This window comes from Lactuca virosa, chromosome 3, assembly GCF_052849685.1.
Source record: "Lactuca virosa cultivar CGN04683 chromosome 3, Lactuca_virosa_CGN04683_v6, whole genome shotgun sequence".
Taxonomy (NCBI): domain Eukaryota; kingdom Viridiplantae; phylum Streptophyta; class Magnoliopsida; order Asterales; family Asteraceae; genus Lactuca; species Lactuca virosa.
In genome coordinates this window covers 145,770,819-145,782,980 of record NC_136428.1, presented here as the reverse complement: position 1 = coordinate 145,782,980, position 12,162 = coordinate 145,770,819, and the positions used below count along the sequence as shown (strand labels likewise).

General features: G+C 39.0%; 1 protein-coding gene across 1 annotated transcript; it reads left to right on the top strand.

Annotated features, from left to right (window-relative positions):
- Positions 1-250: 250 nt before the first annotated feature.
- Positions 251-947, top strand: LOC145164142 (uncharacterized). Its single transcript, XM_079082867.1, has 2 exons — positions 251-748; positions 819-947. The coding sequence occupies exons 1-2, from the start codon at positions 251-253 to the stop codon at positions 945-947; spliced, it is 627 nt and encodes a 208-aa protein (XP_078938993.1).
- Positions 948-12,162: the final 11,215 nt, after the last annotated feature.

Here is a 12,162-nt window from a genome sequence, read left to right as displayed (position 1 = left end):
GTTATTCACATATATATCACAGAGATCTGTTTTACATATCTGAACATTCAATCAATAAAATACAAAAATTGGTTCTCACCCTATAATTTTCATGGTATCAGAGCAGGTTATTTAAGCCTTTCCGGTGACCATGGCGTGAGAGAAAGGAGGAGATGGCAACAAGAAGGTGGATGATGGAGAGACGATTGATGTCAACTTGCCTCTCTACGTTCATGCATCTGAATATCCAAAACAGGCCCATGTGAAATACATGTTAAACGATAAGAATTATAACGAATGGAAGCAGGAGATGGTGAATTTCCTGCTTGCGAAAAACAAGATGGGGTTGGTCGATGGCACCATCAAGAAACCTGAATCAACGTCACCTCTACACTCTGCGTGGGTACGTGTAGACGTAATGATCAAAGGATGTTTAACAGCCGCGATGGAGAAAGCGATCCGAACAAGCGTACGATACGCAAACACCTCAATAGAAATCTGGAGAGATTTAGAGGAACAGTTCGAAAAGGAAGGAGCACCTCGTGCCTATGAATTGAAGCAAACCTTAAAATCCATGCGGCAAGAAGGTACCAATGTTTCCACTTATTACACCAAGCTTCGATCCATCTGGGATGAACTCCAAATGGTTCTTCCTACACCTCGCTGTAAGTGCAGTGGTTGTAATTGCAATATTGGGAAACAACTAAATGAAGTGAAAGAGATGGAGAAGGCGTACGAATTTTTGATGGGACTTGACGAAGATTTTGCGGTTATACGCACCCAAATCTTAGCCATGAAGCTGACACCATCGTTGGGGACTATCTACCACCTGGTGGCAGAAAATGAACAACAAAGGGCAATCACGGGAGGATCGAAAAGAGCCAGCACTGAAGCATCCGCTTTCCAGGCTAATTACAACTCGCAAAGAGGGTACCAACAACATCAAGGGAAGCAGAACACGCATGTGACAAGTAAAACAACACAAAAGGCCACAAAATCAGAACACGACAAGAAAGAAAAATGTACATTCTGCCAGAGAGAGGGTCACAACAAAGAAGGACGTTTCAAGATCGTTGGGTACCCGGAATGGTGGCCGGGCAAGAAAGATAAACTGAGACCTAAAGCTGCTTGCGTAGAGATGGTGTCAAGTCCTATACCAGGGCTGACAGATGAACAATATCATTTATTTGTCACTCACTTCAAGGAGAACGAAAACATGGCAGGCAACGAAAATCAACCAAGGGAAAACATGGCAGGTAAAGATCTCACATGTGATGGTTGGGTTGTTGATTCTGGCACAACTGAACACATGACTTGTAGAAGTGACTTCCTGCAGAATAATACCCAAAACCCTAAAGGGGCACCAGTTATCATTCCTAATGGGAATAAGGTGCCTGTCATGGGAGAAGGTGAACATACTCTTCCAGGAGGTGTTAAGATAAAAGGAGTTTTGTTTGTTCCCATTTTTGATTATAATCTTCTTTCAGTCAGCAAACTTGCAGATGATCTTAACTGTGCTGTTACCTTTTTCCCTGGTTTCTTTGTTATATAGGAGTTGGGGACGAAGCACTTGATTGGAGCGGGTAACCGGGTTGGAGGACTGTATCGAATGGGGACAATGAAGATGAACAAAGCCCTGCTAACCACTTTCAATGTATGGAACAAGAGACTTGGTCATCCATCAACTAAGAAGATTTCACACTTAGACTTTATTCATGTTTCAAAGGATAATCATAAGTGTGATGCTTGTTTTAAAGCCAAACACACACGCCTTCCTTTTGCTACTAGTGAAATAAAAACACTTGCATGTTTTGATTTGATACATTGCGACGTGTGGGGGAAATATAGAACCCCATCCATGAATAAAGCTTATTACTTTCTTACTGTAGTAGACGACTTTAGTAGAACTGTATGGAATTTTTTGCTAAAACACAAACATGAGGTGAGCACATGCCTTATAGACTTCTGCAATATGGTCAAAACGAAATTTGGAGTTCAAATCAAACGAATACGAACTGACAATGGGGGAGAGTTTGTGTCAAATAACATGAGAGATTTCTATGCTCAAGAGGGCATCGTTTTGGAGACGTCTTGTCCACACACCCCACAATAAAATGGGGTGGTGGAACGCAAGCATCGACACTTGCTTGAAACCGCTCGTGCCCTACATTTCCAAGCTAACTTACCAAAGACTTTCTGGGGAGAATGTGTTTTAACAGCGACTTATGTCATCAATAGAATGCCCTCGAAAGTTCTGCATGGGGCCACGCCTTATGAGGTCCTATTTAAACAAAAACCCTCATACGAACACATGCGGGTGTTTGGTTCCTTGAACTATCATCGGAATATAGACACCAGGGGAGATAAGTTTGAGCAGCATGGTAAACCTGGCATCATTGTTGGTTACCCACCGGGCACCAAAGGTTACAAGATATATGATTTGGAGAGTAGAAAAATAGTCATTTCACGGGATGTTCGATTTCTTGAAAACGACTTTCCCACGAACCACACCAAACCCGATGAAGAGACGCGACATGAGGACCTGTTTCAGATTGACGACGAAAAAAAATACTCCAATTCCTAATAATGTTATGCCATCTGACGTTGACATTAAGGATGGAGTGGTGACTGATGAGCCAATGGAATCTGTATCTAACCAAGTCACTAATGAGACCACCACACATGTTGAAACACAAACTGATGACATAAACATCGCTTCAAGTCCAGATGCAACTAGAGCTCCGAGAGTGAGAACACAACCAGTCCGATTCCAAGACTTTGAAGTTCGTCTTCCCCCATCGATCAGTCATCCTCCACTCGCCGCCAATCGAATTGCTTCCACGGTACATCTCCTATCTCGTTATGTTACGGATAATAAATTCACTCGTTCTCACAAAGCTTTCTTTACGGCCATTGTTACAAACAATGAACCAAAAACCTTTAAGCATGCAGCTCGTGATCCAAAGTGGAGAGATGCAATGAAGTCTGAAATCAAGGCTTTGGAGGATAATGACACGTGGGATCTCACGGATCTTCCAAAAGGAAAAAGGGCGATTGATTCAAAATGGATATACAAGATTAAGTACAAACCCAATGGTGACATAGAGCGATACAAATCTCGTATTGTAGCAAAATGGTATACACAACTGGAGGGTGTAGATTTTCACGACACCTTCGCCCCAGTAGCTAAACTTGTCACGATTCGAATCCTTTTAACCATGGCGGTGAAAAACAATTGGATAATCCAGCAATTAGACGTGAACAACGCCTTCTTGCATGGTGACTTAGAAGAAGATGTCTATATGAAGATACCACAGGGTTTCGGTAAAGAAGGTGAAACTCGGGTATGCAAATTAAAGAAATCACTCTACGGCTTGAAACAAGCAAGTAGAAATTGGTATCACAAGTTCACAACTGCTTTACGTGAACTTGATTTTCAGCAATATCATGCGGATCACTCACTTTTTATTCATAAGTACAAGCACAACTTTGTGGCAACTCTTATTTATGTAGATGACGTTGTGATTGTTGGTAATGATGCCACCAAAATTGAAAGCACTAAAGCCAATCTGCATGCATGCTTTAGTATTAAAGATCTTGGCAGCTTAAAGTACTTTTTAGGTATCGAGGTCTCGAGAACAAAGGAGGGTTTAGTCCTCAGTCAACGCAAATACACCATGGACATTTTGGAGGACTCGGGCATGTTTGGTTGCAGACCCAGCCGGTTCCCCATGGAACAAAACCTCAAGCTTGACAAAGGTGATAAAGAAGAGAGCATAGATGCAAACATGTATCGTTGTCTGGTTGGGCGTCTCCTGTATCTTCAAGCGACACGACCAGACATAACTTATTCTGTTAATATCCTCAGTCAGTTTGTGTCAGACCCTAAACAAAGTCATTGGAATGCGGCACTACGTGTCTTGAGGTACCTTAAAACCACGATGGGCCAAGGTATTCTTCTTCCTCGCGATGGTCCAACAGAATTGGTAGCATATAGTGATTCAGATTGGTTGGGTTGTACCTACTCTCGTGGTTCCAGAATTGGGTATTTGTTACTCTTGGGTGGTGCTCCGGTCTCATGGAAATCAAAGAAGCAATCTGAGGTTTCGTGGTCTTCTGCTGAAGCGGAATATCGTGCCATGGCTACCACGGTGAGCGAGATTCTATAGGTTCGTTGGCTACTTTTGGAACTTGGTGTCTCTATTAACCAACCTACAACTCTCTTCTGTGATAATGATTCTACTCGACACATTGCTCATAACCCAGTTTTCCATGAGCGTACTAAACACGTGGAAATGGATTGTTTCTTTGTTCGTGAAAGGGTGGAGTCCAAGGAAGTCATTCCGGTTTGGACGCACACAAGGAATCAGTCGGCGGATTTGGTTACAAAACCTCTTGGTGGAGATCAGTTGAAGTCTCTTTTGGTCAAGTTGAACATTCGGAACCTTCATGCTCAACTTGAGGGGGAGTAAAGGAAACAAAAGATATCATAAGATTTTAGATTATTTATTTCCTTCCTTATGTATTATATCTTTGGTATTTTCCCTTCTATTGCTGGGAGTTTGTTTTGTCATTCACATATATATCACAGAGATCTATTTTACATCTCTGAACATTCAATCAATAAAATAAAAAAATTGGTTCTCACCCTATAATTTTCAGAACCATATATGGTCCGCGCATAATATATCCTCTTATACATTTCTAACACATAAACCAAGCAATGAGCATATGGCTCACATATAAAATTTCTAACAGATATTTAATACTTTAATTAATACTTATATTAAACTTATGTTCATGAAATGGACTATGCACTCACTTTATAAAAGTTGTCTGCCTCGAAATTTGGGCAGAACTTCGCCTTGGTAGTTTATCTTTTCCTCTGACGTGACCTAGGTACGAATATCAGTAAGTCTTAGTCTTATATTCTTGGTGACTACTGAGAGTCTAGATTCCTCACTAATACCAATGTCTACATCAAGATCCATCAAGTAAGGAACAACCAGGTAGGATCATATCAGAGGTAGGGTCCGTTTAGTATACAGAGTATATTGTTTAAGAATCCCACTTTAAACACCTCACTAAATCTAGCCTAGACATCATCCCCGTAAGTAGAGCAATCAGCATAATGACTTGGAATCATTGATAAATCTTAGTTATAGGTTCATAATAATGATTTATGACTATAAATATAAGTTACACTAAAAGAAAAAGAGTGTAGCTTAACTTACAGAGGTTTTAGCGAAAACCGGGAAAAACACACAAACAGAACTCCAAAACCGAAACCTTCTTTTCATCGGTTTCCTAAAGCTCCATAGATTCTATTAAAATATTCTAAAACGTTAGGAGAAACCGAACTTAAAGGCTGGAGAGGTTAGAGAGAGTTTTGAATTGAAATTTGTGAGGAAATGAAGCAAAATTGTAGCATATTTATAAAACAAACAAGAGGGAGCGTTGCGATTCATATTGTGTGTGCTGTGTACACGAATCATGTTGGCTCCTCTAGTTTCTTTCCATATGTCACCTTAGTATCCGTTCACATCCTACCCTTCTAGAACGTGCCACGTGGCCAAATCTCATGGAGCCACGTGTAACCATAGTGTGGCGCCACGTCACCTTGAATCTTGGAGGAGGGGGCGGCCAACTTGCCACGTGGCGCACTCCGGTGCTGCCACGTCATTAGGGCAAGCGTTTTCTCGCAGATCTTCATAGGACCATAAATTTCACATACGAGCTCCATTTATGACGTTATTTATATCCCTAGAATTCTCTCGACGAGCTCTATAACTTTCATTAATGTCTCAACCGCTAATTCTCACTCTAACAAAAATTCATATTTGGACCGGTTTAAACTATTAAAGTCCGTGCAAAATTCATAACTTCATCATATGAACTCCATTCTCGACTGTATTTTTATCTACGGGTTCATATTCATGAGACCTTCAATTCTATTTCTATTGTTTCAGCTAACATTAACTTATTAGAATTTCGATTTCTGTGCCCACACTTCTACGTTGAAACTTCGAAAAATCATATTATTCTCACGAAGTATGATTTGGATGTTCTCTATATGCACGCTCTCGTTTTAACGACTACTATGAATTTTGTTTATATCTCTTAGGCTAAAAATTAATTTATCAAAAATTCACTTTTAACGATACGCAAATTCGTACCGGTTTAATCGCGAAACTTCGAAAAAGCAAAACTTCTTCATACAAAGTCGGATTTCAGCTTTGTAACACCCTATTTCCAGATCGGACCGATTTAGGGCTTCATGGAGTCAAAGGCTTGGTTTTGGGGTAAAACCAAGGCTCACGACGTGAACAATAGAAGGTCCACGACGTGAGGAGTAATTAAATGAATAAGTTGAATTATGTTGAGCTCACGATGTGAGGTGCGCTGCAGCCCAAGCCCATGATCTTTTAGGGTTTCCTTCGTATTTAAACCCCATAAACTTCATTTCATGGTTCCAAAACAGCCTCCTTCATCCCTAAACTTAGTAAAACCCTAACCCTAGCCTCTCATTATGATTCTTGAGCTTTTGGTGGAAATTTGGTGGCTTGGAGAATAAGAGATCACCATTGAAGCATAATTTCTGCTTAGAAGTTCCATTTGCAACCTCTAGCTACACTTCTGGACCATTGTGAGTAACCAAGATCCAAATTTTATGTTTCCATGTTGCTAGATCTAAGGTTTTATGCATGTTTAGCCATGGCTTATGAGTTATAGTGTTTGGACTCCATAAAGTTGGCAACTTTATGGGTCCAAGGTGTCCCTTGGTGCTTATATCTTATGGATCAGAACGTTTTGAGGATGTTTGAGTCCATGCTTGAGAACCTAACTCCTTTTTCTTCATAATTAACCTAGTTTGACCTCAAGTCTTATATTGGACATACAAGAACTTAAATCATCGATTTTTATGATCCTAGGAGTGTTAGGAAGCCTCCTGGAAACGATGGATTAGTGGCTTAACGGATTAAGAGGTTTTTTGATCAAAATGGCATGCAGACGAATCTCATGACATGTGGAAGATTCATGTCACATCGTGAGGGTTGCAAGACCCGACTATTTTGTCATGTAGTGGCTCACTACGTGAAGCCATAGATGGTCACGTCGTGAGGTTCTGCTGACTGTTGACATTCATTGACCATTGACTTTTGACCAAGTTTGACTTCGGGCCAAACTTGAGGATTTTGGGCTATTGATTAAGATTATATCTGGTTCTGGTGTTAGTGGATTCGCCGGAGCAAGCAGTGCTAAAAGAAGGGATCGTATCGCAGTGTTTAGAGTTCTTCGATTCAGGTGAGTTTTGCTTCATTGTACCGTGGGTCAAAGGCACCAATGTCAGTCCACTAGTTTTGGTTATCTTTAGTAGAAGGATGCCATAGGGACTGTATATATAGTCTTGTAGGATAGAATGAGGACTCTTGATCTAGGCTTTCTTTCATGTTCCTTTTTTGGTTGTGGATCTAGAGTAGGATGACCTGTTCGGGTGTCTATCTCACCTTTGGGTGTATACGGTTATGCATTCCACGTGTTGTTGGTATATAGTATGTTGTTATAATGTAGTGATATATTAGATTTGTATCCTGCTATGTAGTATGTGGTTATGTCGTGTCACACCCCCAAACCGGAACGGCGGAAACGTCCGGGGGTGGATGACTTCATGTTAAGTATCACAACACATGCATCATAGTAATCAAAGTAACAACAACCATCGTATTGATAATATAATATTTACATTGTGTTCAAAACATTACTTGAAATACATTAAGAGTACAACAAAAGTTAAGATGTAAAGCTCCATCTTCGCAATACCTGAGAGGTACCTATCTACTAACGTTCCTGAGAATACAAGTGGTTTGAAAAAGTGTCAACATTAAAGTTAGTGAGTTCATAAGTATTTTTGTTATAAAAAGTATACTCTTTGTTCTTTGGAAAAGTTCGACTGTTCCTCCAGAAAATCCTATATTTTCTTTATAAGTATTATGACTGTAGTTATTCCTTCTGTGATCATTTAGTGAATACAAATTATATATAATACAGATCGATTAGATAGTTGAATGTGTGAATCTGCCCTAAGCCCACAACCAAACAAGGAACAGGAAATGAGGCGGAAGTCACACATTCTACTGTCTACCGGATCTTTATTATATATAATCCTAATGTATTCATCAAGTAATCATAGAATTAACATTAATGATTCTCTAGTAGAATGGTAACCATAATAGTTCCTTCTATAATCACTTAATTTATACTAACTATATATAACCTAATATCGAACTGACAATTGAATGTGTGAATCTGCCCTAAGCCCACAACCAAACAAGGAACTGGAAATGAGGCGGAAGTCACACATTCCGCTGCCTATCAGATACTATTTATATATAACTCTGATGTATAAACTAAGGAATTATAGAATTAACCATTTAAGGTCCTTTATGTTATACTAGTATATAAATAAGTGTTGAACCTTTTGTAAATATGTTCCTAGTTCCATTTACTCAGTTGTAAAACATTGTTTTTAGTAATAATTGTTATTGTTTTCAGAAAGTTCTATTGAAAACTGTTTACCTTTAAAATAACGATGTTTACCATAGAAAATCCTATATTTTCTATAAAACCGACTTGTAGTCTTAATCGTTCCAAGATCTAAAAGCAAAAGTATAATTAATATACTTACTTTAATGATATCTAGTTTTGTTGATAAGTTCAACTCGTTGAAGACTTGTTTGCCCTGAAAACCTGATGCGACGATACTACCCTCCTATGATCACTTAATACATACAAGTTGTATATAACCGAGATCGAATAGACAATTGAATGGGTGAATCTGCTCTAAGCCCGCAACCAAACAAGGAACAGGAAATGAGGTGGAAGTCACACATTCCACCGTCTATCGGATTTCAATTTTATCTAATCTTATTTTATATACTGAGTAATCATATAGTTAATATCCCTTGGGAAACTTTAGGAAAAGTATATCTTTATGTAAATAATTAGTTAATATTTATTGTGAATATTCATTATAACCATACTAATACATAGTCAGTCCCGTATAGATCTATACACCAACTCACGCTCTCCCTTAAGGAGACTCTGGTTATAATTAAAATTCTAATTGGTACCATGAGTGGTACATCAAGCGGTTCACAATCCTGTATTAATTAGTTTACATAAAGTGAAAAACCTCTTTGTAAATAACAAGTAATTTTGTAAAAAGAATCCTTTGTTTCATAAACTATACCTATTATAGTTTATAAGTTTATTTCCATGTTTTAACCTCGACTTTATAAAATAGTTCATATGATCCATAAGCTATACCTATTATAGTTTATAAGTTTATTTCCATGATTTTAACAAGTTTCATGTTTTCATACATATCAATGAGAAGAAAAACATAATAAGTAAATTGTATTTTAAAACACAAAATTTATTGTGTTTTACTTGTATTCCCCCCCCCATAAAAACATTTAAAAAGCTTGGAAAAATATGGGGGTACGAACTCACCTTATTTTAGTGATTCGATAGAAGATTTGGTATAGGACGTTAGCTCCACAAGTGAAGTCCCATTAACAAAACGAGTCCAAAAAACGATTCATATAATATATATGTATACTTATTAATGAATATAATCATAAGAATGATAGGGAATCGAACTAATTTGCAAGTTTAACTTACAAATAAGGTTGTTAGAAGCAAGAATGGAAGGCTGCAAGCTGTTCACGGCCAGCTGGGGGTTCACGGCGCAAGACCAGCTTGGTGTTCTTGAGTTTACGGCCCAACAATCTTGATGAATGATGAACACTTGAAGATCCTAAGCAAGTTCCCTTGAAGATTAAGGGAAGAAGGATGATATTTGAGAGTTTTTGGTTGAAGATCTAGAGAGAAAAAGAGTGTGTTTTCGTCCAGAGAAAAAGAAATGAGGATAAAATCAGCCAAAACTCATATATATATACGGAGGAGTGTACAGTCCGAAGGAGGGTTCACGACCGAGAACAGTTCACTACTCCGAAGCGAGTTCACGGCCGAGACGAGTTCACGGCTCAAAGTGGTTTGCGGCTGCGAACCTCGTTTGCGGTCCATGCGAAGTTTGTAGTTCGGGCAAGGTTCTCGGTTTTAAGCCTTACACTCCACACACTTCTAATTTAGCCATACTTCAAATAAAAAGGTTTTAGACAATTAAAGGTTATCAAACCAACCTTAAAAAGAAAATGCAAACAATAAGTTGGACTTTAGTTGACCCAAGGTTGACTTTTACAAGACTGAAAATAAAGGGTTGTCACATGTTGTAGCGATCTGTTCGATCTGTTTCCTGGTATATAGGATGTTGTTATGTGGTAATGCTATAGATCTGTATGTCTATATGTACTTGCTGGTTATCATCTAATGCAGTGCCCTGGGGAATGTATGTAGTCATCTAGGATAGCCTGAGAACTCTTGATCTAATATTTCTTGCATGTTCCTTGTTTGGTTGTGCCTCTAGAGTAGGATCATCTGTTCGGGTGGCCATATCACGTCTGGTTACTTATGGTTACGCACTTCGTGGAGGTTAGCTGGTAGCAGGACAGTGTATGATGTGAGGATTACTAGGCATTAGTGAGTTGTATTATTTTTGTTGCCTGTATTATATGCCTGCTTGATCCTTGATTGTTTATATATCGACATATGGTGGTAGTAGGTTGAGGCGGTCCTGCTTTGTGCTGTAGGCCAAGATACCCTGTGCGGGCCAGCTGTAAGCTGAAGGCACGGAGGCTCAGGAAGAGCGGTTAGGTTGAGGTGGTAGGCCAACAAACCCTAGGTATTCCAACCCGATGGTTGACTAGACCCGATGCATGCTTGTTTGTTTATCGTATGGGGTATTTTGGGGGAAAATCACTAAGATTTGTGCTTACCCAGTTTTTTATTGTTTTAGGTATCCTCGATCATCATGGGAAGGTGAAGACGTGAATGTACACATTCATCAACAACAATAAAGATTTCGCATTTTAATATTAATCCGATTTCCAATAAATGTATTTGGAATAAATGATTTTCTTCATAATTAATTTATAATTGGGAAGCTTTACTTAAATAAAATGAAAATTTTTGGTTGTAAAAATCGGACGTTACAATTTGGTATCAGAGCCCTGGTTTGAGTGAATTGGAGGAACAATTGTGTGAATCCAGTCTCAAACTAAGATCTAAGAGGTTTTGAAAAATGTTTTTGAAAAATAATTTACAATAAAAGGGTTGGGTTAGGGACATAGGCTCAGTCTCTTGTCATGTTCTTGTTTGATTGTTGGCTTGGGATCGGGAATGTGGACCTTGACTTAACCTTGGCCCTTTCAGGAAAATGCGGTGTATACAGACAGCTAGAGCCCGAACAGGAAAGTGGTTCCCAAAATACCCATACTTGTTATGTTTGTTGAGTTTTGATTTTTTTGATATATGGATTGTTAGAAAAGCATGTTAGTGGATAAAGTTCTTTTAGAAATTGTTGAATAGAAGTGTCTGAGTTCAATAGTGCCTTATGATATATGGAGTTTATTGCTATATGTTACTTGATTGTGTGATTGTTGTGTGTATGTTGATTAGTTGTATATGGTTGGGATTGAATAGCCTTAGAATGATCGACTTGGCCTTACTTCTTGTTCCTTGTTTGGTTGTGGATTTAGGGCATAGTTAATTATTCGACAGTCTATCTGACCCTGTATTGTGTACAAAAAGCATGCACAAAAGCAACCAGTGGTGTGGAAGCAAAGTTAATCCTAGGAAGAGTGCCTAGGAAATTAGTTGTAGCTTGTAGGAGAAGTGGGTGTTAGCACACCTAGGGGTGGTTTAGTGTAGTGACTTAGGACTTTGGGAAAAATCCTGAATCGACTACCGATAGGTGTGGAAGGAAGTATGGGCCCTTACTACTGAAAGTACATGATCTGTATGAGATTCAAGAGGAAATTCGAGGATACTAAGGAACTAATATGAGTGGGGATTAGTGTGTCGAACACTCTGTTGTGATGTCTGATCTTTCCTTGTTATATTTTTAGTATGGAGGATGTTGAAGGTTCAGGATTAGGAGCTAGCAGCACTAGGAGAGCAGGTTTGACTGAGGAGGAGATCTGTGGTATCATTGTTACAGTAGTGGCTGAAGCGATAAGGGTGGCTACTTTGGAGTTGTTTGAGTTGGTCAAAACCGCCGTG